Source organism: Perca fluviatilis, chromosome 5 (genome assembly GCF_010015445.1).
Source record: "Perca fluviatilis chromosome 5, GENO_Pfluv_1.0, whole genome shotgun sequence".
Classification (NCBI taxonomy): Eukaryota; Metazoa; Chordata; class Actinopteri; order Perciformes; family Percidae; genus Perca; species Perca fluviatilis.
Window position 1 is genome coordinate 16835156 of NC_053116.1, and position 27420 is coordinate 16862575.

Genomic DNA, 27420 nt, shown 5'->3' on the forward strand with positions numbered 1-27420 from the left:
TGTTGTGTTTCGGTTAGAATGAGTTCTACATAGGGAGCAGGTCCTCTTCCACGAAGCCCGCCATGTTGCACCGCCATGTTTCTACAGTAGCGCAGAACGGACAAACCACTGGCTCTAGAGAGGGCGTTTCATGTTTTTACGATAACTGAAGGCCACCGTAGGTTCTCTACATGCTTGGAAAGGGAGGGGTGATGGAAGGGGTATTCAGTTAGTTGCAATCTGCAACCTCACAGATAGATGCTACTAAATCCTACACACTGGTACAAAAGCAAAGCCAAAGCCTTACATATTTAAAATTGCCTTTCTTAATCAGTAATGTTAGTTATAAAATGTTTTTGTATCTGATTGTAGGCTGTAACTACTGCTTGCTAAAGTAGTTACAGGACGCTCATTGTCTCATAACCCTATAATGGAAAAGTCTGGATATTAACAAAGACTTAAATGAGGTAATCATTTTCAATTGGTTTTCTGGTTCTATTGGTTCAGGGTGTGTTAATTTAATTGATTATAGCATTAGGAAGTTTGTTATAAACTTCAGGGAAGTAATAAAAATAAGTGATATAATGATGAATCATTCTTGGCCATATCATCTGTAGTGGTCTTCCACTGTACTTTTATACTTTGGACAGTACTATTGTGAAACGGGTATTAAGTTGCATTCTATGTGGTATTAAAGTCTTCTATTTTACTTGTTAACCCCCGAAATAATTTTCAGCAAGGTATTATCATCAGTGTCATGTAGTAACCTTTGAAGAATATTGCAGCTTTAAGTTGTTTGTGCATGCTGCTCACAGTCGTAGAGTTAACGAATCACAGAGAAATAATGATCTCCAGTAAAAACTCTTTTCACGTAACATGCACCAACAGAGATTACAAATTCCCAAACAATCAAATTGTTGAGTCAGACTAAAATCTAAATTGTCAGGCTATAGTAAACAAGATGAAGTTGAATGTCAAACTGAATAGAAGTCCCTGTCAATCTCAACTAGCTCCAGCTTAGCCTGCCTCACTTACCAAAGGTGGTGCCGGCGTCAGGCCTGGAAACAGATGACACAATGACGAAACCGAAGCCCTCGTTCTCTCCACGCTGGATCTCCACATCGTAAGGCTGCAAGGAGGCAGGCACCACTGCACTCCCGCTGCCACCTCCACCGCCACTGCCTATGCCGCTGGTAGATCCGCTGCCAGAGCTGACGGTGTTGAGAGAGTTCTGGCTCCCCTGGGGGGTCCGCTTGCCCTCCGTCAGGCTGGGTGCCTGTGTGCTGCTGTGGTGGGAGGAGGCCGGCGATGGGGGAACATCACCTTCCCCCTTTGACACTGGTGATGAGGAGAAAGAGAACAGAGATTCAAGTATTTATGTCATGAACTTTATCAAGGTTAAAGCAGTGTGCATTAGGTTTATATAACATGCATATGACAATGCATGGCACATGTATGAATACCCATGCTCAAGTTTTATGTAAAACTCTCATCACCTCCGTATCCAGGGGACTTGCGTCTGACAGTGAGGTTGACATGGCCCTGTTTGGCTGCCTGCTGCATCAGCTGCACCACCAGCTGGTGAGACTTGCCCACCACCGCCGTGCCGTCCACGCAGATGAGCTCATCACCCGACCGCAGGCGTCCATCTTCATCTGCTGCCCCATACTTCACTATGTGCCCTATGTAGATCTGGGAAAGGAGAGCACACACAATGCACAATGCAACATATTACTGACTTTGTTAAACAACGCTTAATTCATTGTATTTTCTGAGTGACATGAATATGGTAGCGTTTATGATTATGATACAGTACAATTGCTAATTAAGAGTCAACAAGCCAAGACAGCACAATGACTCATTGTGACTTATCTCCTTCTGATTTTAAATGAATCTGTTCAGTCTACTCTTGTATTTCTTCAAGGTATGCCAATGCAGCCTATTGGGGCCACAGAGAAACTTGTGTGCTTTAGGCATTGTGTGGGCATGTACACAAAGCTCTGACAGAAACAAGCACACAACTACAACGCAACACCTTTTGGCACAAACTACAAGTACCAACTCCTGTACGGTAGAACTGAAGCCTGCTGCCATTTTTTCCCTCTATTCCTCAATATCTGCTTTCAACTCTTCCTCTTGCTCCCTCCTTTTAAGACAAATATATGGTGCACAACCAGAGGGATTGTGGGTAAGGCCTTGCCTTCTCTTAACAAGCTGTCTATATGATCCTCCAGAGAGCAACAGCTTCAGTTTGACAGACTGACAGGACTTTCTGCTACTCTGCTAAAAGGCAGGCTTAACACAGAAATAGGAAGAAAGAGAAAACTAACGAAGCAGAGAACCTCTTATAGAACTGGGAAGCGTATTAAGAAAAAGGAGATTTTAAATTATAAGAAATTATATGAATGGGGTGTATGAGTATATACATTTTAATCTTTAAATTCATCAGCTATTGTGATAAACTATTGATGTGAATATAGAGGGATACTTACAGGCTCCCCGGGCTCATTTCCTCCCAGTATACGGAAGCCGAAGCCTGTATCCTTTCGCCAAAGGAAAATGTCCTGCTCCTGGCAATCTGGCACTGAAATACACAAGAGAAACAGTGAGGGGACTCCATAGAGATTGACCATCAAATCTGCCAAAGACCTGCAGGCTCCACTCAGCGTTGACTGATTAGCATCTATGTAGGCTAATCACTGAACGCTTGTTGCTTTAAATCAAAACGTTTTGTCTCATTATCACAAATCCACGTCCAGTTGTGTAATCGCTGATTAATAAGGTGTTTGTTTTTCGATTAGCGTCAGAATGAGAGCAGGCAGGATCAAAAGCTCCTCCTTCTTTTGCCTCAGCACTGCCTCCGTAAACAGATTGGCTCCTTGTTCTCACGTGTAGACCACAAACAAATATAGAAAATTCTCTTGCTGTGACCTCATCATACTCACAGACATGTCTGAAATGTTACTCAATGGCGATCCCCATTAGCCCTCATTTAAGTTTTCTTACACACATGGATTTGTAGCTTCACATTCGCCTATTTCTTTCCTGCTTTCCAACACCCGCACATGCACGCATGCACATACACACATTTGCATCTCGCCATCGATGGAGCAGACTGTAGAGGAGGACACAGGCAAGTTGGTGTCAGTCTGTTCAACCCATAGGGCCAGTCTGCAAAGGAGGCACAGGCCGTTTCTTCTTGCACCGCCTCCTGTCTACACGGCTGCCACTCAAGGCCAGTAGTGACCCTATTAGCTTAAGCTCCTTACTTCCCCTGATAACCTGTTTGGTGTGAATTTCACTGCTGTGGTTTGATTTATAAATAACCCTCCTCTGACCTGTGTCTGTGTGCCACATCAAGCGACAGGTGACATTAAGCATTCAGGGAAGCTAAATTCCCAAAAGCTCACTTTGTAGTCACACTGAAATTATGCTTTTCTATGGCACTCAATGGATGCACTGAATCACCTACTCACAAATGCACCAGTGTGCACTTGTATGTGGCAGCATGCACATAAATACATATGAAAATACAGACACAGAATCTGGGCGTCTTTGTCATTCATTGTCTTCTCTCTTTCTTGTTTCATTGTGTCTTCCCCCTCCTTCCCCGCTGACTCAAAAAGGGGGCTGCAGCTCCTTCAGGGGTTATCAAACTGATATACCAATCAGCAACAGCTTAAAGCAGCCCTCTCCGGGCCCAGTTAATATTTAATCAGCAGCAGTCCTAGATTCTACAGGCAGCCATGATTGTTAACCAACTCTGCAATACACAGCAAGCGCATGTGTGGCTGGAAACAATCCCAATGTGGGACAAGCTAACACAGCAGACTTGCCATAGATATCACCACTCTACAATCAAAGCAATCTTTTTTTTTCCAACACAGAGATGTATTTCACAGCAAATACAGACCTATTGTCCGTTTAAATATCACCACTGTTACAAGTACAGGAGGTCTGAAAGATATGATTCAGCCAGAGCATTCGAGTGAACCCGTTATTTTGGGAGCTCCTTCCCCTTTTTCACAGGCTCTTCTATCAGAAACAGAAAATAAGTGGTTTGACACCCAATACAGTGTTTCCCTATGAATAATGCAAGAATAGGCCATGACTACAAATGATGTTGAGGAGTCTTACAGAAAGGCTGCCTACTTTCTGATGTTCTAGTTTTCGATTTCAGATGCTCTGTTTTTCCAGAGTAAACAGGAAAAACAGGGCGTGAGACAGGCTGTTTGGCTGCTGATTATGTAAATGTGGTCAGTTTTTAAACGTGGTTTAAAAGGTCACGTGTGTTTTGGTCTTGTCCCACTGGGTGATGTGCAGGAAAGTACACACATGCTATGTTTTGTTGTTTTGTACTTGACGGCTCTTTTCAGTTGACTGACACACACACATATACACACACGTATACACACACGTATACACACACACACACACACACACACACACACACACACACACACACACCACATCACTCATCAGCAAGGACGTGTGTGTCTTGGAGGCACCTTTTGTCATAGGATCAGTTGTGACTCAGTAAGCACACAATTGTTTAGCAAACACAAAAAGGGCTTTAACAGACACAAAGACAGAGATGTGCCCTGTGGTGATCACACTTTATACTCAGCTGTGAATCTTTAATCTGTGCAACTTCACACTCCACAATCAAAGAAATACATTTACTAATGCACTCTAAGCTTAATAATCAGAGATGTCTTTTCACTTTATCAAAAGTCTAATACTATCCAATCAGTGGATATTATAGCAGTTATCTGTTTAATCTTTTCTGACCTCCATGTCTAATCCCAAAATCATACAGTATGTAGCACTAAACTAGAAAAATAGAAAAGCAGAAGAAATAACCGTATAAGATAGAATAGAAATTTAGAAAGTACACATGGGAAATCTAAGGAAAATACCCAAGATGTAAGAAGTAGTCAGTAAGTGCGTTAACAGTTTAAATCTAGCAGGATTTAATAAATAAACTACACAGAATCGGCCCACACAATGCAAACTTGCATAGAATACAACATCTTTTGTCAAATATTCATATTAAAAACAAGCTTCAAATTTTAGTTTAATTCCTTTAAATCATCACATACATCAAATTATCTACAAAAATAACCTCAGATCCTTACGCATTTTATACCACAATAGGGTATTGTGGAATATTTGTTTTAGCATTTATCTTGAATCAAAGCCATCAAATACCAGATAATCTCAGGCCATATTCACACTTATAGAAGGTTAAAAAGGTCTGTAATGCTGCTAGAGCATAAACCTCGCTAAGCGTTTACACTCTAAAATCAGCACACCCTTCAAATTCCTAAAATAAGTTCGAACTGGATTCTACTCACGTCGGCTCTCGTACATGCTTCTGGACTGTGCCCAGATCTTAAAGGGGTCTGGCTTCTTCTGGAGGGTGAGGGTGCCATCTGCAGGGTCCTGAGGGGGCAGGCCTGGCAGAGGCTGGGTGGGGGCAGCAGGAGTGGGAGCCACAGCCTCGCTGGGCATGGCAGAGGGTGGGTGGCTGGGAGAATCAGTGTGGGTGCTGCGATGGCTGCAAACACTGTGCTGGGAGCTGCTCTGGCTGTCTTTCCTCTCTAACTGGTGCTGGGTGGACAAAAAAATCAGAGTTGAGAGAGGCGTATGTGTTTAAGGGATGGGGGTGGATATAGGCAGAAGATGGAGGTAGAGGGCAGAGGTAGAGAGATAAGTGAGTCAGTGATAAAGGCGGAGATAGGGGGAAAGAGATGAGTGAGAAAAGTGGTGATGAGGACAAAGTGAAAGAAAAAGCGTACAAGGTCATCTTTTTCAGACATTACAGTAGAATATCTCTCACTTAAAACTGCTGCTGAAGTGAGGAGAAATGATTTGGTTTCCATGGTTGCGAGACAAAGACAGATTGAAATGTGAGGGAATTTTAATGAACAAAGATATTGCCTTTCATGAATACTGTGATTCTTTGTTTATTGCAGAAAGGCCTGAGCATGGAAACCTATGCCTAGAATCAAGGTTGGTCTCAAATTAAACAGGAATGTGTCAAATCTGGCATGAAAGCAAATAGTACAATCTCAAAAGCAGGTAAGACTCCTGGTGGGTAGGAGTTGAGTATTGTGAGAATTTTTTTGCTACTCAGTTAAGGGAAATTGCCCGTCTGTTTCGTCTGTTTTAACAGTGAAATAAAACCGGTTTAACAATTGTTATATTCAGTGTTAATCTTGTGTATTGGGCTGCATTCAGACCAACATTGGCTGTGTGTAAAAGCCTCAGTCTGGCAACACGGGGGGCTCCAGTAAACAAAACCAGGGTTGTCCAGCAAAAAAAGTTTTAAAAATTGTTAAGTGTAAAATCCTGTACTGATTGTGAAGCGTTTCGGCGTCCGATAAGCCTTCAGATTGACAGATCTCTTTCTCAAATTGGACTTATTCGTTTTTCATTGTGTCACAAAGTAACACACCCCTACCAACAAAGCCTCTTGCGCTGCTTTAGCGCAGGGCAGTTTTTTGGTCCGAACATCCCGCTTAGAGAATATATAGAGTACCATGATTTTGTTATTGTGCTGCTACGCACACTGTTCTTGCCTTACCGTTTTCGGTTTTCTTTGTATTCTGATTCTGCGTCCAGATAATGTACATATTACCCCGTTATTACTTGCTGATGCACATTACAACTACAGACTTCACAGCTTTATGAAAAATGAGCCTTACAGAGAAAATGCAATTACTGAAAGGCGCCAATATGATAACTGAATCGTTTTTGATCTGGTATGAATAATAAACCCATGCATGGAATGGTAGGGAAGTTTATCGCACAGTCTCTCACTCATCACACTGTACGAGAAGAAGGGTCAAATATTCCAGTAATGCTTCTTAATGAGGACAACAGCCATGCACAATTGACTTCTCATACGATCACTAGAGACTTCCGTAATGGGTTGAGACAGCAAAGTCTCTCTTGCATATGGGAGTTTACTGTGAGCATTTATTCAGAGTCTGAACTGGAGGCAAAATGGTTGTTCTGGGCTGACACGAAACCGCATGCAGCGTGACATTTCACTGACATAACACAGAGAGGGGAAAACTGGCTTTTTCCTCACTGGAAAGCTAATCCAAAGTGACAGTGGAGGCAGTGCCACTATTGGTCTCATTCGACCCCCTTACAGCGCCCACCCCTCCTCCATCCTTCGTGACCTGAATAGGTAACACCCACAGCCCCGACTGATACCATTTCAAACTAACCCTAATGCTAATATCCAGCCAGCTGAGGGGCTTTTCATGCCAATCAAGAGACACGGTTTTCTTCCACTCAAGTTGTGGGAATTGAACCCATCACTGACCTTGGATGAGCCTGTCTAGGGGAAACGTCCTTCTATTATAACACTGTGGCTCTCCAGGGGTGAACTAGGGTGTAAGTAATTTAAAGCTGCACAAGCGTCTATTCTGAGTTTCTATTGATTTTTTTTATCAGGTTGAGATGAGTCGTAAAAATGAGGAGGCGTTTGATCTTTAAACTCCTGAATAACTGCACTGTTCCTTAAGAGATCCTCGAGCTACTCAGAGAACTGGTCACTCTGCCTCTTTCTACCTCCCCGTCCTCTCTTATCTGTCACAACTACGAGTCACATTGCAATCTGTTGCAATCTCTCCTCCAGCTTCCCCAATCTTCCTCTGCTTTGCTTTCAGCTTACTCTGTAGTCATTGCCCCCTTCTCCCTGTCTGTTAGCCTTAGTGTGTTCTCTGTATCTGTGGGCTATCATAGTGATTCACTGTTGTGGGAAAAACCAGATCCCCACTGGTCTTCCCCTCCCTCATCCACCCTCCATTTTTCCCCCCCTATCTGTGCTTCATGCCTCTCTCCCATCTTCCCTCAGCTGTGGCTGACTGCCCTCCCTAACAGCTGGTCACTGTTACACTGTTCTGCCGAGGCTATGCTTAATCAGTCACAGGATGGCAGCGTGGCAGGAGTGGAAGGATATAGAGAGAAAGGGAGAGGGTATAAAACAAAGAGAAGTGACAACACAGAGGCAAACAAAGAGAAGAGGAAAATAAAAGAAGACAAAGTGACAGACAGAAGAAAGAAGTAAAGAGGAATGATAGCATCTATAGATGCAGAACAGTAGAGCAAGAGTTAGATATCAAATCATCTGTCTTTTGTTCTTTAAATAGCACATCTTTCACTCAATAGAGCTGACATGCGCGCGCGACACACACACACACACACACACACACACACACACACACACACACACACACACAACACACACACACACACACACACACACACACACACACACACACACACACACACACACACACACACACGAGCTGAAGATTATAGTACTCACCATCAGCTTTGGACTCCTCTTGGCTGGCACCACTCCTGCAAAGCATCGGCAGAGAGACAGAGAGAGCATTAATGACCTGCGGTGCTCTTCCCTTGTCCCCTCTGAACAAAAACTCCTCAGGACAAACGGTTGGACCCTGATTCCTGCTGCAGAGCAGAGCGCAACTAGCCCAGCTTGCTTTCCTCCTCCTCCTCCTCCTCCTCCTCCTCTTCCTCCTCTCTGTTGCTTTCTCTCTCTGTGCAACACACTGCGCTAGGCTGCTCGCTAATCTAAGTGATCTCCTCCCCCTGTGCTGTATCCCGCTTCACTCAGCGCTCACACCCGTGCTATTACGAGAGGAGCAACTGATCTATCTGCATTAGACAGGCTGACTTATGCTGCAGCAGCCCTGGACTGCTGGTCAAAGCTACAGGTCCCCCGCACACACACACACACACACACACACACACACACATTTCCAGTCTACTTCCCGGCTGTCTCCAAAACAAGCTCTCCAGCAGAATCTCAACTATAACCCACTGAGAAGGAGCTCAGCAGCTTGAGCGATTTATCAAAGTAAAGCTTGAGCTTCTACCTCACTTTGCACATCTTCAGAGTAACTACAGAGCTGTATCCTCTCCTCTCCACTCCCCTGCTTTGCTCAAAGCTTACATTGAGAAGCTGATCTTCTCTCTGTGTCTTTTTTCCCCTTCTTCTCTCCCCCTCCTCTTCTTCCGTGCACCATGACTTTCTCTCCCTCTGTCTGTCTGTCTCTATCTCTCTCTCTCCCTCTTATATACCAGTTAACATAGTGTAGAGTCACCAAGAAGATCAATCTCATTTGTGCTAATTAAATATTAATACTTGGAGCCAGTTGTCAGGGGAGAGGATTCACAGCATACCAGTGTAGGGAATCATCTACATTCCCACGTAAACTGCTTTATGCTCACATCTACTGTATCACAGACCAACAATTCATTCAACATGTAGGTTCCTCTACCTGAAACATATTAACACAAACCCATTTAGACTCCAACTGATCGTTTACCCCACACACTCAGAGTATGCACCGCTTTCCAAGAACACTCCTTTCCCTTCCTGATGCTACTTTTCCTTCCACTTACTACAGCAAAGTATGTTGAGACAAAAATAGACAAATGAATGCAAGAACGACATAGGGACAAAGAGTTGCTGTTGCCAAGGCAATCAACTAGTTCTGTATGCATTGGCAGCAGTCTATTTTTTTTTTTAAATATGGTGTGAGCAGCACACCATATTTACATTAATACAAGACCTTTGATCCATTCACTCTCCTACATTACTACTACATCTTTTCAAGACATACTACAGACCATTCTTTTCTGCAACATACTGAGCATGCACAGAGAAAAACCTACTGGAAGTATTGATGGGACGACATTAACACACGCAACAACATGCAAGCATCCATCTTAGGCTCTTTCTGCTGCATTGGCAAAAAAATCATTAAATGTTAAAACTCTCTGTTGCTGCAAAGCCCCTCTCTCTACAAAATTCATAATTTATCCCCCGTATTTTCCCTCCCTCCCTCTCTCCCCCAGATTATGGGGTGCCAGTTACTGGAGGAAGTGGAAAATCCCAGCTGCTGACGTGTTGATGAATGTTTTTGTGTGTGTGTGTGTGTGTGTGTGTGTCTGGCCCAGGAAGGACACACATCATAAGGTAATGAGTGTTTTCCATTTCAACAGCATCTTATATGACCCAGGAGCCCTGAAATACATTGTGGGAGGTCAATAAAAACCCTTTACTTTGAAACAACCTCTGAAAATCCTACAAACTGACAACAAGGTCAACATAATTAGCACCAAGCATATACGAATTTAATTTAACTATGGCCATATGGTTAATAAATTTGGGCATTGGAACTGAAGGTGAATTAAGATTTGAGGAATGGACGTAACTTGACCCCAACTCTACATTCATCCGCTTTAGCTATGTCAGCTGGAACAGCTGATTTACATGCTACACGGTGTGAATGCATCTTCATGCATGATGCAGTTTTTAAATCTGCTTAACTTTCTCTGGCTTTGTGATGGCGATGCATATGTGTAATTCAGACTTGATCAAATCTGGCTCAATGTAACATTCATGAGCAGCTGGAGCTCGAAAGAAATATGGGAATTGCATGTTCCTGCACACACGCAACTGTGTAGAAGCATCCATGAATGCATGCATGCTACACATATGTAATATCAGCATGGGCAGGTATGGAAGGAGGTGAGCACTTATTTATGCAAAGAGCACAAACCGCATGAATGCACGCACACAGCATTTACATTACGCACCAAGGCCATAATCCTGATATTTTTTACCCTGCTGAAGCTGCTCAATGACAGTAAAGCTTTGCTCAACACCCCGCAACAGAACGCTGCTCCATTTAAAAGACTTGATCGCTAAGGATTCAACATTGGCTTAAAAAGGCCTGATTTTATTTTTACTGAGGAAACCTTCTACCAAACTTACCAGACTGTGTCCATTTTAATTCAAATGAGAGGGGAAGTAAACAAATTGGAAGTGAAAGCGAATGCCGTCAGTTGTTTGGTGACCTAAACTGGCTCTTAGCAGCAGTGTGGAGGAGGTTTCTTCCTTTACTTCTTTTACAGTAGACAGTGAAGTACGTCTATAGTAACTAGCAGAGTAACAAAGAAATATTCTAATAAGGAAATTATTGAACAGCACTGAAAGGCCAACAGCGCAGATGTAGAGCCTCAAAGACAGGTTCATATTATCAATCGGCAATATGAGTGCATGCCAAGTAGCGTTTCTACTCAATAGGTTGTATAATTTGTGTGTACAAGTGCAAGTACTGGTGATAAAGGAGTTGGTCATACCTTCGTATCTATTAAATTAGCCTTTAAAAATGTCCTTGCCCTCTGTCCCATCAAAATAACTTCTCACAGATAGAATTGTGAGAAATCACACAGCAGCAATGACAGAGCACAAGTTCAGTAAAATGCTGAAAAATGTGTATCTGCATACGTGGGTACAAATGTGTGAGTGTATGCACATCATTCTTTCATCCTGAAGCAAAAGCACTGAAAAAAGCTGGAGCTTTTTAAACTGGATCTGCAGCACGGTGAATGGCCCTATGTTTCAATATGCTGTTGAAGCTGTGGCCTTGGTGAATCTATGCAGAGCCCACACAGAACGAGTGAATGGTGCTTCCTCCAGGTTTGCTATATGCATTTTAGGAAGGTGTACAACATGAGTAATGTTCTCTTTTGTTAAGTCGAACCTGTAAATGTTTGTCCTTGCTCTATTTATAAAATTGTCCTATTATCCGGTAGTCCCTTCTCTTCATCTACTCTAAATGATATTGACTCGCTCTTCCTGGTTATCATCCTATTTCATTCCTCTACCTTCATTTATATCCCCTCTCTCTCAGTCTTTTCATTTTCTCTCTTCTTTCTCTCTGTCTCTCAGGGGACAGGAGTGCTGTGCACGATTGTCATGGCAACAACAGTGGGAAGACAAGATGGAGGAGTCATAGCTGGTCTGGCCTCCTTTACAGGAGAAGATTGTGCGTGTGAAAACGCCAGATGTTATCTTTAAAATTATTATTACATAAAAAATTTCCCAGACTTGAAAAGCGTACGGTAAAGATAGAGGTTTTTAACAGGTAAATATTTGCACATGCAACTGACTATTTTAATAAATATATATTTCCAAATCTGAGACGTTGCAGAATTTGTGCAGTGTTATTCGATGTGGACATTTAAGTCTACGTTATAAAAAAACAAGATTGCCAAGTTTGAAGATCACATCTGGCTTGTAGACAAGTTATTTTTTTTCTGTTTAACAACACTGTCACCACACCTTACAGCTACTTCATTCATTACCACAACAGCCTATTCTACCTCTTGTCTTTTTCCATTGCACTAATTACATGTTGCCATTCTCCCCTCTTCTAGGTGTTTGACAACCACAGAGTTGAAACCAGAGAGACCATTTATTGGGCAATCCGAAAACTAAAATGTGTCTCAGTTCATTTCAGATGCACTGTTTTGCCTTCGCACGCAGCATTAAGGTAATGGCAAAATGCACTACGCCTTCTGCAAATGCTCTGTGACAAAACACATTAATATTTTAATTGTGAAGCTTCTGAACTTGCTGTGTTTCTATCGGAGATTAGCCACAAGCTAACTATTCTGACGCTGTTCTGTTCAAAGCAATGCTGCCTCCTGGGATAAACTGGTGGCTGAACTTGTGTAGTATTAAATAAATATTAAATGTAACTTAAAATAAGTATTATTGTAAATGTAACTTCTGTGACACAAATAAATCTACTGCTTAAAGATCATCTACAAAACTGTAAAAACTATTTCTATTGGAAACATCAAATAACACGTCTTGAGAGAAAAGTATCCCCGTGGAAAATCATTGTGTGATGTTTGTTTGACCTTGTGCCTCTCTTAAAAACAGACTATGCTGACTCTGAGTCAGACAGCGCAGATTGATGAGTCACAGATGAACAGATTAAGGCTTCTTCTCCTCCAGCTGAAGTCCACCTTGTTCCTCCTCCTCTCCTCCGCCTATACTTATCTAAACCAATCCTCTCATACACGCTCCCCTCGCTGAACTTCCCGTGCTGTTCAGCAAATCTCTCACTCTCTCCTCTAATCCTCCTCCTCCACTTTCTCAAAACATGATCACTGGCCTTCCTATTTCTCATCCTCTCCTCTCCCTTCTTATCTGCCATACCCCGCTCCTCCCATAATTGTTGTTTGTGAATGAGTATGTGCTAGCTGCTAGCGATCACTTGAAAGGTTACCGCATCACTCTTAAGACAGAAAGCCAAGCACACACCTGGTTTAAAAAAAAAGACTAAGACTGTATTTGTTTTCAACATCATAATATCGTCTGGATTGGTTGAGCGAGGTTGTATCATGTGCTATGTTGTTTTGCATTATTTTACTATTACTTTAATCAGTACTTTCTGTATTGTTACTTTTTTTTGTTCTTTTATGTGTATTTATATATGATATTTTTGTGAGTAATTGTGATTGTAATTACTAGGTTTTGTATGTATTGTTTGGACCCCAGGAAGACTAGCTGTCGTCTCGGCGTCAGCTAATGGGGATCCTTTTAAATAAACAAATAAACACACCTCAGTCCCAAGAACCGTTATTATACTGTAGAGTACAGCTGAAACTAATGATTGTTTCTATTGTTGATTAATCTGTGATGTATATTTTTGATTCGTCACATAAATTGTTCAGTCTAGAAAATGCCCATCACCAACTTTCCCCACAAAGGGGGGGGCCTTTTGTTTGTTTGTTTTTTGTTGAGAAGGAACCAAAAACCAAAAATTTTTTTTTTAAAAATTAAAAAAAAAAAAAAAAAAAAAAAACCCCCAATTTTAAAGGGCGCCAAACGGTAAGTGTTTGGCACTTTTGCCTGATTAACTAAAGGCGTCTTTACAGACGAAACAACCACGATAGTGAAGTTTACTGCTGACAATGTACGAGGAGCTGGTAAAATCTTTGTTGCAATCTGTGTCAGACTGAGAGCAGAGGCGCGCCATCAGCTTGCGTCATCCATCTGCGCCACTCTTATGTTTGGAAAAAGTATTTGCCAAAGTCCCAAGAACTTTTTTTGGTTTGTGTCTGCAGCTGTTACGTGAAAATAGCGCTTACGGAATGTTGCTATGGTCACTGTGTTCTGCATCTTTTGGTTTGTAGGCGTGGAACGTATGAGCAGTCACATTGTGAGAATGTGGTCCTAAATTTGTGACACTGTCAGAATTTTGCAGCAGGCTGTCATTGGCTGTCAAAGCTCCAAATAAGGAAATTGGCTCTTTTGAAAAATGAAAGAAGGATTTTATAGAAAACATGTTACATACGAAACATATAAAAAAATAATTTTAGTATGTGTAAACTTGTTTCGTATTGCACTATTTCAACTTTCAAGCAATACTCAGCCCTACCTCTAACCATTGAGATAGAAGCTTAATTAATCTGAATACCGACACCCTGGCTGCCTGGGCGTGTGCAGTTTCTGCCCCTCATCAGCTGGCCTCTCACCTGAGCTCATAATACTGATGGTGTCAAAGCTAACAGAGATGATCTACGCTGCTGCGTAGATCATGCCTGCCCAAGTACGGTAACTGCCTGTAGTCTCCTTCCCACTCATCCTCTCCTTTATTTCCTCTCTATCTTGCTCTTGCTCTCTTTGAACCTCTCTTTCTCTCTATGCTCTGGTAGCAGGAATATTGCCCTGCATCCATATCAGTCTCTCTCTTTCAAGACACACTCTCATAGGCCCATAATGATGCTGACATTTAACACAATACTGCAGCGTTATTCCAGCAGCAGTGCACAGGGTCAACTCATTAGAGGGCATAATTGATGTGGGGTGCATATCCCAACCTGCTACTAATAGAGATCAGGGTCAGCTGGCATGGACGGCAATTTAACAACAATAAGAACTGGACACAAAAGGAGGGACCTCCAATTTCATTCAGCATCTGCGTGGATAGTATACACTCCGGCAAACAATTTGTTTTGTTTTGACATTTCAAAGAGAAAAACATTTATCTCTGGGTCATTCCAGGCCAAAAGCATAGCGTGGCAGTGAACAGGCTGAGAATCCAGTAAAAAAGTACCAACTGGCATTAAAATTCCAACACAATACAATAAAGTGTGACTAAATTATCAAACATAAAAATAGCAGTATAGCAGCAGAATGTAAGCCAACTGAATACTCAATTTTCGAATCAAAATCAATGAAATGAAAGTCATGAAAAAGTAATTTTCTTTTAATGACAGACTATGATCTCCCATAACTTATTCATTCCAGGTACAGTTTTTGTAAAATAAAACAAGTGCAGCGCAGAAAATAAACAGTCACACCCTTCACAACAGCCAATTATCATTTAGGCAACATAGGACGATATTTTCTTTGTGCAAACATAAAGAGTGACAAAGTCTCTGAGGTCCAATTCTGCAGCATCTGTATTCCTAACGTATATAAGTCCCTGACCTAATGTGCTCCTCCACCCCCATTCATCCATCTCGCCTCTCTACCTAGCCTCCCACTCCTTCCCACAATCATCTGCTCCTCAACCGCCATGCTAACTCAGCCCATCGTCTCTTTTCCTCTCTTCGTTTCATCCCATCCAGTCTGAGCATTTTCAACCTGCCACCCACTCTCTTCCTCACTTTTCTCTCTGCCACTCTTTACATGCCGACTATTCAAACTGTTGTCTGTTCAGTTGTCTGTTCAGCAGACAGCAGTACATTCTTTTGTGTGCTTAATCGCACATCCTTACACGTCAAAGCTCCAGTTCCTGCATCTATTTATCCGAATATCTGATTTAATACATACCTCTTTGCACCAGCATTGTGACCTCACTGCCTCGGGGACATTTGCTCAGCAGGTCCACCACCTGATTGTGGCTCATATTCTGCACATTTCTCTTGTTGACCTCCATCAGAATATCCCCCTCCTTTAGGCCACGGCAGCGCGGGTAGTCCACTATCTGCTTGACCCTCTGCCCTCCTCCAGTCAGGCTGTCGGCAATTGTGAAGCCGAATCCCTTGTCGCCCTTCTCCATGTGGATGGTGATCAGCTCCGGCTGGGTGGCTATGGATGAGGCCAGTGTGACCACATCACTGGAGTAGCCGTGCGAGCCGTTAGACGCCACCTCCGCCGAGGGGCTGTGCGGCCGCAGCTCCCTCATGCCATTAACGGAACCAGCCTGGTTGGAAGGCGAGTCAAACGCCTCCTGTCCGTTGACGATGATAGGCTCCTTGTCTAAGATCGCCACTGAGGTCACCAGGCTGGTGTTTGGGTCATCAGGGTCAAAGGGCAGCGGGTAGCCACGGCATAAGGCCAGGTCCACCATGGAACCAATGGGGATGGATTGGAAGATCTTCACCACCTGAGCGTGGGTGTAGCCCAGCACAATGGTGTCATTCACACTGACTATCACATCACCTGTACCAAGGGAAATTGCACTGTTAGTGGTGTCATCATTTACACAATTAACAGCTATTAACTTGGGTTTTAAATTAATACAGTACAGGCCAAAAGTTTGGACACACCTTCTCATTCCATGTGTTTCCTTTTTATTTTCATGACTATTTACATTGTAGATTCTCACTGAAGGCGTCAAAACTATGAATGAACACATATGGAATTATTTTCTTAACAAAAAAGTGTGAAATAACTGAAAACATGTCTTATATTTTAGATTCTTCAAAGTAGCCACCCTTTGCTTTTTTATTAATAAGGGAAAAAATTCCACAAATTAACCCTGAAAAAGCACACCTGTGAAGTGAAAACCATTTCAGGTGACTACCTCATGAAGCTCATTGAGAGAACACCGAGGGTTTGCAGAGTTATCAAAAAAAGCAAAGGGTGGCTACTTTGAAGAATCTAAAATATAAGACATGTTTTCAGTTATTTCACACTTTTTTGTTAAGCACATAATTCAATATGTGTTCATTCAAAGTTTTGATGCCTTCAGTGAGAATCTACAATGTAAATAGTCATGAAAATAAAGAAACACATTGAATGAGAAGGTGTGTCCAAACTTTTGGCCTGTACTGTATATCAAGTCAAAACACTGCTGGTGTGAAATTCCATTATTCAATGTAATGAATGTATTAGGCGATCTAATGGGTGTGTGCCCCCTCAACAAATATAGCATTTCACTCCTATAACATTGTCAGATTCTCACTATATTTGATAGTCTCTATCATGTTATCATAAGACAAACCAGTACAAATATACAGTACGGGTAAGCGACATGCATGTTTATAATCATCAGGAAAATCTCAATCTTGTGTCTCCTGCATGTTTTGTTAAACGTGTCACGCTTTGTATTATGGGTTATTCCCTTAAGTAAGGTCTGTGAAGTTGCAGATGTATGGAAAATGTGCATAAAGGGTTAAATAATCTACTAGTGAGCCCTTAAGTGCTGAGTTGACGGTGGGACAGCCCCAAGCTGTCGTGGACTTTAAAAGTCAACGTCTGTGAGGTTACACTGGACAGAAGTAGTGGAGAAGTGTGTTGAATGAAATCAGTGCCCCCTGTAGACATTGGTTATGTACTGCACCTGTCTCCATCTTGCCATCCACGGCTGCAGGCCCGTCCAGCACCAGACTTTTGATCTGTAGAAACTCATCTGGCTCGTCACCTCCGACCACAGTGAAGCCGAAGCCGCGACGACTCTTCTTCAGCTTTGTGTTGATAAAGGTTCCTTTCAGCTCTGCTGGGTTCCTTGTGAAAAAAGGCTTCCCTCCTGCAGAGCACCGGAGAAAGAACTCTTACTTTTGTGTCCATTCACATATTCTACATGCAACATTCCTGAATAATGTCAATTTGTCTCTGAGATCAGGATCATACTTTGTAGACTTCATTGTTATATGTGAACAAATCTGCAAGCGGAGACCACAACTGATTCCTCAAATGTTAGGCACCAGCATCATCGGCTGTGACAGGCTATGAAACGGTGGATTGGTTTGTCTTGTTATTAGAAGTGTTTGCTGATGCATGGAAAGCTCGGACAGTTTGAGTCTAACAACATTTGGTCTGGATGCATTCGTTTGCCACTTCCACATAGTCATTTCCAGAATTGTTGGTGGTGTCCTTTTCAAAGGTCATATCAAGAGTGTAAACAAATCAGCAGAAATGAAATAGTTTTTTCCCCCCCAGAAAATAGAGGAAAAATGTCAAAGCAAAGGGGGAATTTATAATGTAGATGTAGTGAACAAAAACAAACGTTTCTGTTATTAATCTGAACTACATGATGCATCGTGTCAAGATAGAAAAATCAAACAGTAGTAATGAAATATATACAGTGTCTATTAAACATAATGATTTACGTTTGGCTCCTGCAGGCATGGGAGGTAGAGTTGGTGGGACCTGCGGGTCCCTGTAGGTCTCCAGGTGGTTTGGAGCGTAGTTTGCTAATGGAGCCGCTGCTGATGAGTGCTCCTCTATCCACTCTGTATAGACACACACACAAACACACACACACACACAAACACACACCAACACACACTCAATACAAAGGTGTATTTACATGCCACACATAGAAACACTTAACAGCAACATGTATAGACACACAGAGCATTATACTTGCTATTATACTTGCATACTTGCCATCTGGAAGTATTTTTACACCTCAGATGTAATTAGCTTCTCATTTACATCAGGATCTACTAGTGTCATTTCTTGAATGGAAGATACTTTTGTAAGTCTTGCAATGTAAAAATATATTTGATTTCTGCAAAATAATATATGTTGTATGCAAAACAGTTTTTATTTTATGACATCGCAGGCTAAAGCAGGGGTTTTCAAAGTCTGATACTGTGGGCCCCCACTCAGACAAAATCGAGTGTCCAGAGGTTTTCAACACAGGGCAAACATCTGTATATAAATGGATAGAGGAGAGTGTCAGTATTCCAGGAATATAGGTATAAAACATTGTGATGGGAAAATCTGAGACACAGTACAGACAAAAAAAATTGATAATGCAACATGGAAAAAATCAATATTAAAGGATGCCGTCACTCCTAATATTATACTTTGTCTTACGTATATTTGGGGGATAATAAGTTTTGGAACTACAATTCCCTTAATTTGAGGGCATTGGGGGATGTAACAGAAAGTATAATGTTGCCATGGATTTAGTGAGCCTGTTTGTTTTAGCCTATATTTGCAATTTGGGACCATTAAAAGTACGCAAAATTAGCTATTGAAGTTCCTGTTTGCAATCAAGGAACCTTTAAAAGAAGGAAGAATCATTACTCATCATTATATTATTAGAATTTTGTGCCAGACTTTGATGCCACTTCTGTCAAAGTTAATGGAGCTGGCATGGCAAGTCACACTATAACCCCTCATATCAGTGTTGTTTCACCTTTGACTGAGAACTGCTAACACTAAATAAAAATAAATTGTAGCAATTGGGTGCTAAGTGTTTTAAAGTAACTTAACTGCCTCTGTGAGCTGCATGTCCCAACCGCAGCAGGTCTAACTCCTAAATTTGTTGATGAATGTGCTAAATCACTGGGCCTGCACCTTTCCCTTTCCCCTCCCGCAGTATCTCTGCCTTACGTCACTCCCCCCGGCCCCCCTGGGGAGGTGTGCCTCACAGTTTGAAAACCTCTGGGCTAAAGTAAAAATCTCTTCCTTGCCTTTTCATGGTAAATCAAACTAAATGATCAAATACAGAATGATATACAGCATTTATGATTTTAAATCATGTAACTTAAAACCTGAACAAAGACGACACCAGGGCTTGGGCCAGCTCTATTTTAGTAAAACTTGGTCCCTAAGAGAATCCAAATTTGCATTTAGTGAATAACAATGTTTTTCCCCATCATGTCTTGACAGAAATTGAAGTCAAGTGACAGAATAGAGAAGAAAAGCATCTGGCCAAAACCCGGGAGAGCACTGGACGAACTAGAAGGACGTGACACTCACAGACATGAAGAAAGAAAGAAATGGTGCCGTGCCAGGGCAGGAAACGAACCTCGAATATACCGCTCACCTTCTGGAGGCTGCGGCTGCTGCTGCTCCAGGATTTTCCGACGCCGCGCCTCCACCATTGGGTTCTCATACTGGGTCTTCCTGTTTATATGACTGGGACAGTGAGAGGGAGAAGAAACAAGATAATAGAGGTAAAGATTTGTTAGAAAAAAAGAAATGACAGTTACAGTATATACAAGCTCATCAAATGCTCTTATCAATGTGAAGGTTCAGCCTCAGAGGGTCTGAACTGCTCTGACATCTCTCCATGCAATGCAAAGTCCTGTTTGCATGTGTGTGTATTTGGGCCTACGTGTGTGTGTAATGTGTATAATAACAGAGTGACATTTTTTTTTATTTTTCCTCGAGGATTAATAATGTATGTCTTCTTTAATTTGGACAATTTGTGATTAACTTACTCTACATAGTACACCCCGTACACTGGGTCTTCTATCCTTTCCCATCCTGGAGGCAGCTCTGAAATACAGAAGGCAACACAACATTAAACACAGAATAATACTTTCACCTCGGTCATTAGCAGAGCTAAATGAGATAGTGTGGTTGGGCTGATTCCAACACACTGAGTGTAGCAAACGTAGTTATTAAACTACAGTTACAGTAAATATAGTATGCAAATTTGTACTGGATCACATTCCTCTATCGTATCTAACATCTCTGATTATGGCACTAGAGGGTTCACATGACTTATCCGCCAAGTAGTTATGTTTTCGGTTTGTTTTTCAGCAGGATTTCGGAAAAACTACTGGTCCAATTTCCATGAAACTGCGTGGAAGGGTGAAGCATGACACAGGGAAGAACCAATAACATTTTGGAATGGATTGGCCTTGGCGTAGGTCTGCGCTCTACCCTTTTTTAATGTTTTTCTTCACAGTTCTGCGTAAGAGACGTAAGAGTTTTGTTGTGTTGAGTTCGTAAACACAGTTAATTAGGATTTGCTGTCTTTATGGCACTGCATTTTGTACTTTTAAATTCTGCCATTAATGAGAACAATTTTTATAACCAAACTAAGCAAAGACTTTAACTATTATAAAACTGGATAATTCGTGACCATTTTTATTTTATTTGAAAACAACTTTTTCTGTTTCATCATGTTTCTTAAATTTTAGCTGTGATTTCTACTTGCCAAGGACTCATTAAATTCTCCCTTTAAAGCCGTGCCAGTAGCACTCTTGTTTAATGAATATCTAGTCAACAGACATGCATACCTAAATTACGACCAGGCTCACACTCTGCCCACAACCACTTTTATTATGCTCATCACAACTAAACAAAACTCACAAAAACTGTGTGAATACAACAAAGGGGTCAACACACAAGTGAAGTCTGGAAAAATTCTGCATGAGGCGGACAGATGAGGATGGACACATCCCCATTAAGATGTTGGCATCTCAGTCCTCCTCCTCCTCACTTTATTTGATTTCAGACAATGACATTACTGCCTTGTGTTACTGTGGGCTTCTCCCAAGTCCAGTAAACACTTCTATAAGAGTTTGGATTTCACAATCAATAATCACAGACTGTCTGCATCTAAGCAGCCAGCAGTAATAAACGCTTACAGCCAGACATTTAAGGCCTTGTTTGAGACTTTGCTCTGGTTCCATTACAGGGTTGTTTGTGCAACCTGCAACTGGAAGGAGAATCAGGAGCTGAGCCATTTGCCATTTGTCTGTGAAGCAACTCCAACTTTCAATATGCACCACTGCTCTCTGCAGCTGGCACAAGCAAACGTCATGTCTCCCTTCTGCCTCTAGCATGTAAGATGGTAGAGCATAAAATGCAAACATAACGACGGCATACAGCATCAATCGGGGTCAAAAGCTCTTTGAATTCCTTGCAGCTATCTCAAAAATCTCTCCACAGCAGCATGCTGACAGAATTAAGCGTGGATTTCAAACGATGTAAACCAAAACCATATTATGACATTTAGTGCATATATTTAAGAGATGATGATCAGTTTTCAAAGAGCGGCAGCATAACTTTTGTTTTAAGCACAAAAATCTAAAAACCTTACCAAGCTCAGTCTCCAGGTCCTCCGTATGTATCCCTTCTTCTCCAAAATGAAAGCATGATGAAACAAAGAAAACAAAATGAAGAATAGAAAAGGGGATGGATAGCAGAGGGGAGGTGGGTCGGGGATGGAGAAATCAAGAGTAAACAAAGAATGAAGTGACAAAGTGATGAAGTCCAGAGAAAGGCAAATAGGGAAACAGAAACCCCTTAGTTTCAAAACGTATATTAGCAGGATACAACAACATCTAAACAAACCTGAACAATGTAGAGAAGTGCAGCGTGCCACTTTAAATTTCACCACTTGGTGGTGCAATTTTGCAATCAGACTTCTGGATTCTGAACCACACAACTGTCAATTGGAATTAATCAAAAAATGTTGCTGTTTAATTGGGAATTATTTTTCATCTTGTTATGTGATAATAGTTTGTTTGCAGTATGGCAAATGTAGGACTCGTAACAAATCTTTTGTTATATAAATACGCTGCTGGGAAATTATCAATGCCACCACCCAGTACACAAGTAGAGCACAATGTGTGAGACCTCACACACCACCTACTGATTCCTAAAGCACTTTGCTGAAGTGTAAATGTACACTTTTATTGTGTCAATGATGTGAAGCAGCTTACCATCGTCATCACACTCTTCCAGAGGCCTGGAGCCTTTGTCTCTACACCGAGGATCCAGCCATGATGTGGTCTTTGTGTTGTGGCTGAGAGGAAACAAACAAGACAACAGAATAATTCAACACAGGCCGTCAAACCGGCATATAAAAGCACAGCAGGGGTGTGTGGCTGCATCAATAAGAATTAGAGAGTAAACCGCGTCAGCAAGTTTACAGAGGACAGAAGGCGCCTGCTGCAAAGAGGAATGAGAACAACAGGGCGACACACACAGGATATCAACAATAAACGATCGGACATTTCCCTCTATTGTTAAACAACAACATACTGTAAATCAGTGATAGCAGAAATGAACATACAAGCTCTGAAAATACACATCCATGTCCTGGTGGTGTGCCTTTGCCGTGCTGCAGAGAGGACAGAGAGGTGGAGGTAGTCAGGTGATCAGGATGTGATCTCCTTTAGAGATCGGGACATGCAGGGATTAACAGGAAAGCAGTGGCACCCAGGGGGCTGGGCAGGTTGGCTGGGAAGGCCTAAAAACCAAATCATGGGGGAAGACAAGCCACTGGACGAACAAAAGGGATAATTGTGCAGGTAAAATACAGAAAACACCAACTACGGTATGAGCTACGGTGAGAAATGTTTCTTCAGGCAGTGCAAAGAGTGTGCTGCAGCAGCTCAAACTAAAATGTTGCAGCTTGTTGATACATACTCTATGAAGTAAAGTTCTCCGCTCTCAGTGTAGGCCATCTCCCAGTTTTCAGGCAGCGGCCCCTGTGGGTCTTCCGGAGAGACCTGCGGTTCTGCAAGGGTCTGCTGCCCGCTTTCTGTGGTGGAGGTGGCCGCATTGTTCAGACCACAGGATGGAGCATTGTCACGTGCGGGGTACGGCCGGAGGATGCCGCCGCGGCTCTCGTCCTGGTCGTTAGGGTTACCTGTGCACAACAAAGGAGAGGGGAAGAGACTACGCACTAAAGATCCTGGGTAACACAACGGGCACAACAGGGAACAACAACAACAACAAGAAAGAACAAAAAACAGTTATGTATTGTGCATGCAAGAAAAGAACAGATGAAATAAGCAGATATGCTTACTTTGGATACTCTTTAGCACATATTTAACTTGAACCACCTAACCCAACTCCCAGCACTTCCCCTTCCCCCTAGCTTAAATTCGGCTCCCGCCCATTTCTAGTGTACTGAAAGGGCCCCAGGAATATGCTAATTCTTTCAGCAACAGTCTTTCCCAAACTCTTTTTGACCCCCACCCTGTTTTACCCCTCCACCCATAAGCCTATTTCTCCTAAAGCTAGCTATCCCAACCCCCATTACTCCCCAGTTCTAGCCCAATGTCCACCACTTCAGTGGGCCTTTCAAGATTTGATCCAATGCTAATTCAACACTGGCAGCCTGGCAGGGGGACACAGAGCCGGCATAGATTCACAGCATCAAGAAAGAAAAATTGTATACATATATTATGGAATTGATTTACATGTAGATAAAAATTCTGCTAAGATGTGCAAAGAAAAATCTGGTATGAAAATACTACCGTCACTTGAGGCAGAAATATTTACACTTGATGAACATATAGAAGGTATAACACCAAAACAAATTCCTTGTATGTGTTAAAAAACGTACTTGGCAATAAAAACCCATTCTGATTCTGATTCTGATGAGCAAAAGCAAGAAAAGTGAAAGATAAGGTAAGATACAGCTAGGAAAAGATTTAAGGCCTGTAGCGTTGAGAGAAAATGAGTGTAGCCTGTAATCTACATCTTCCCCCACTACACCCCTCCTCACAGGCAGATGGCAGTGTTTGGAAGCTCACAGAAAAAGGAATCAGCATCACAAAGACATGATGTAACCGCCAGACACCCAGCACCGTACACAGGATCATAAACATACACACATGATCTCTCTCCTTCTGTATTCCTAACCTCGGGGCACACGCATTCATACACAGACAGACTTAACAGGCATCCACTCTAAACATCACAGATGGAGAATACTACACATGCACAGACAAAGAGAGCTACAAAAGAAACTTTTGAGGAGGCTGGAGAGGTGCAGCGACGCCCTCACCTGTAAAACTGTTGTTCATTTCCGTGGCCTGGTCGTCATCGTCATCGTCAGCAGGCACTACTCGGGCGTTTTGCATGTCATTGTAGGACTTGGTGCGCTTTGGGGTGGACTGCTGGGAGCCTGCATCACTGAGAATCACTGTACCACCGATGGGCTGCCTTGGCGGCTTGGGGGTCCCATAATAGTTACCTAGGCAACAAGAAGGACATTAGCATGCTTGAGAGAGACACGGGAGGAGAAACCGAGACAGAGAGAGAGGAAGCCTGAGATAAAAACAGGCAGAGCAAGGGACAGAGAGGTAGCAGGGAAAGGATCTATGAAACCTCCTAATCTTACGCTGAGAGGAGAAGACATGAAGCTTGATCACAATGTGATCACAAATCGTCAAAATACCCAGCTGGTGGGAAAGCAGAACAGTTCTAGTTTGTGTTCAAGACTGTAAAGCTGTATTGTCTGGACACTGAAAGCATACTAAGCTAAAACAATGGACCCGCTCACAACAGCCAGCTTGTTTTAGCAGCTTTTTCTGACTGAAACTGTTTGGTCAGTGTTGCATGAAGTTTTTTTCTGGTATGGTACAAATCATGTATTCATATATTCTTTGTAAATATGAGAGATAGAGGCACCCTGGTGACCAAGGGATCTAATGCATACCATGTAAGGGCAACTTTAAAGGAATAGTTCAACATTTTGGGAAATACACTTACTTGCTTTCTAGCATAGTTAGATTAGCCAGCAACCAGTTAGCATAGCTTAACATAAAGACTGAAAAACTAAATAAAATAAATAAATAAAACTTGCGTGCAAATTAATTAATGTAATGCGGAACTACTGTTGGAAACGCGGGTTCTAGGGACCCCTAATCTGTAGCCCCGCCTTAGCTCTGAAGCTAGCCGAGCTCTTCCGCCTACGTGCAGTTTTTTGTCAGGTCGACGGTCCAGTGAGTGAGTCAGAGATAGCAGCACGATAGGACGAGTATGGCGAGTGGTGGCGACCCACAGGAGTTAGAGGACCCGCCGGCCTCTTTAAGATCACAAGTTTGGCAAAACTTTGAGACCGTATGGCTGCAGCCTGGAGCCTCCCGTGTCATGCCCTCTCGTCTCATGCCCTCTCGTCACATGCCGTCCCCGCCTCGAAAACTTCGGACTTCGGGTCAGTTCCAGTAGTAGGCTACAGGCGAGAGTGTGATGGATAAGACGAGGACTGTGTGTCGGCGTTGTTCAGCAGTTGTTGGGTATGCGAGTGGAAATACATCTAACATGCTAACGCATATCCGACGCCATCACCCAGATGTGCTAATCACTGGAACGAGACACAACAACTGTCCAACTTCTCCTCCCTACAGTGCTTAACCAGCCTTTAGATACAAATAATTGAAGTTACATTAAAGGGAAAAGAGTTTGGATGTTAAACAAGAGCTTATTCATTATTTTACCTACTGTTAAAAAAAAAGCAAATACAGGCTACTCTTTTTGCACTTGCTCTGTTTACTTTAAGTTTTTATTTTTGTATTCCTCCTGAAAGTGACTTTATTTTGTGGTTGGATTGATAGCCTACATCTGGCTTCAGGTTGCACTAAAATTCATTTTACTTTAACAGTGCAGTGTTAAACAATTTTAATAAATAGAGATTTGAACCTTATTGAAATTAGTTTTGTGTAAATTGTTAATGATGGAAAAATAATCGCTAATTGAAAAAAATAATCGCTAGATTAATCGTTTAAAAAATAATCGTTTGGGACAGCCCTAAACGGTACATCTCATTTGTTTGACAGTGACCATTTCTTGGTTTCTCTGCTGGTTGCCTGGAAAATACATGCTACATCAATACTACTTTCATGTCTGTCCTTTAATTTAAGGCTACAGGCAGCAGCCGATTATCTTAGTTTAGGATTAGATTGTAAACAGGACGAGACAGCTAGAATGTCTACGAGATGTCAAACGAGATGTTCATTAATGAGCTTTAGAGGTGCTGGTCGGCAGATTTTATCTTCAGAACAAGCCAGGCTAGCGGTTAGCCCCTGTTTCCAATGTTTTTATTCTATGCTAAGCTAGCCACCTTTTGGCTGTAGTTTTATATTTACAGTACAGAAATGAAAGTGGTATTGATCTTCTCGGCTAACTCACCAAGAAAGCAAATATTTTTTTAAATGCCGAAATTTTCCTTAAACAGTTTTGATTCATATCCCCTAATTTCTTGTCGACTCTCTACTGGTTACTGGTTAATCTACCAAAAATACTTAACAAAACATTGAGAGAAATCACAAGATGGTATGTGTCCAGTTTTCACTAAGCTAGCTACCACTATAGCTCAATAAACTCCCCACTGGAAGGGTTTCAGGACAAGTACGGCGGATACAACTCAAGCCACTTTATGAACTTTTATTGCGCACACATAACACATAGCTAAGCATCCACACATTAGGTAGCCTGATTGCTACCGCTACGCTAGCCTGTCAGCTTGTTAGTGACGTTAGCAAGTTAGTAAGTTAGCAAGCCAGGTTGTAAACCTGCAATGAAACACAAACACAAAACTCAGTATTAACCAATGAAACTACACAATCATGTGACATCAATTCTTGATCTGAATTACCAGCAAACTGCTGGTTTATAGTCACTCACCGGCAAGGCGTACCAGTCCTGAACATCAATTGAATGAGAAAAAAAAACAACCTAAAGGCGAACCGCCTGCGCACTGTGACTAATTGAGCAGACCCAGTCTGGTGACCAGGAATGATAATAAAACAAACCTGTAGCCTGGTATGATTATAACATATATGAAATATAACATAAAACAGGCCTGCATTTTGGAATAAGGTGGTAAATGTACACACTTATTTTCTCAAATACTCCGGAACATA

General features: G+C 42.1%; 1 protein-coding gene across 12 annotated transcripts in view; it reads right to left on the bottom strand.

Annotated features, from left to right (window-relative positions):
• LOC120559618 (membrane-associated guanylate kinase, WW and PDZ domain-containing protein 1-like) overlaps positions 1-27420 on the bottom strand; it is a 92609-nt gene that overhangs the window by 11382 nt on the left and 53807 nt on the right. For 4 of the 12 annotated variants that reach the window (XM_039801463.1, XM_039801471.1, XM_039801473.1 and 1 more), the window contains 15 exons: positions 24561-24749; positions 23192-23459; positions 22836-22883; positions 22483-22565; positions 21858-21896; positions 20245-20302; positions 19830-19939; positions 18175-18297; positions 17406-17591; positions 15671-16282; positions 8327-8361; positions 5337-5592; positions 2472-2563; positions 1476-1671; positions 1015-1317 (listed from right to left, as the gene is read on the bottom strand). In XM_039801463.1, coding sequence (XP_039657397.1) covers positions 1015-1317; positions 1476-1671; positions 2472-2563; positions 5337-5592; positions 8327-8361; positions 15671-16282; positions 17406-17591; positions 18175-18297; positions 19830-19939; positions 20245-20302; positions 21858-21896; positions 22483-22565; positions 22836-22883; positions 23192-23459; positions 24561-24749 — 2598 coding nt within the window. The remainder of the gene's footprint in view (positions 1-1014; positions 1318-1475; positions 1672-2471; positions 2564-5336; positions 5593-8326; positions 8362-15670; positions 16283-17405; positions 17592-18174; positions 18298-19829; positions 19940-20244; positions 20303-21857; positions 21897-22482; positions 22566-22835; positions 22884-23191; positions 23460-24560; positions 24750-27420) is intronic. The other 8 variants (XM_039801468.1, XM_039801474.1, XM_039801466.1 and 5 more) reach the window with 7 other exon arrangements.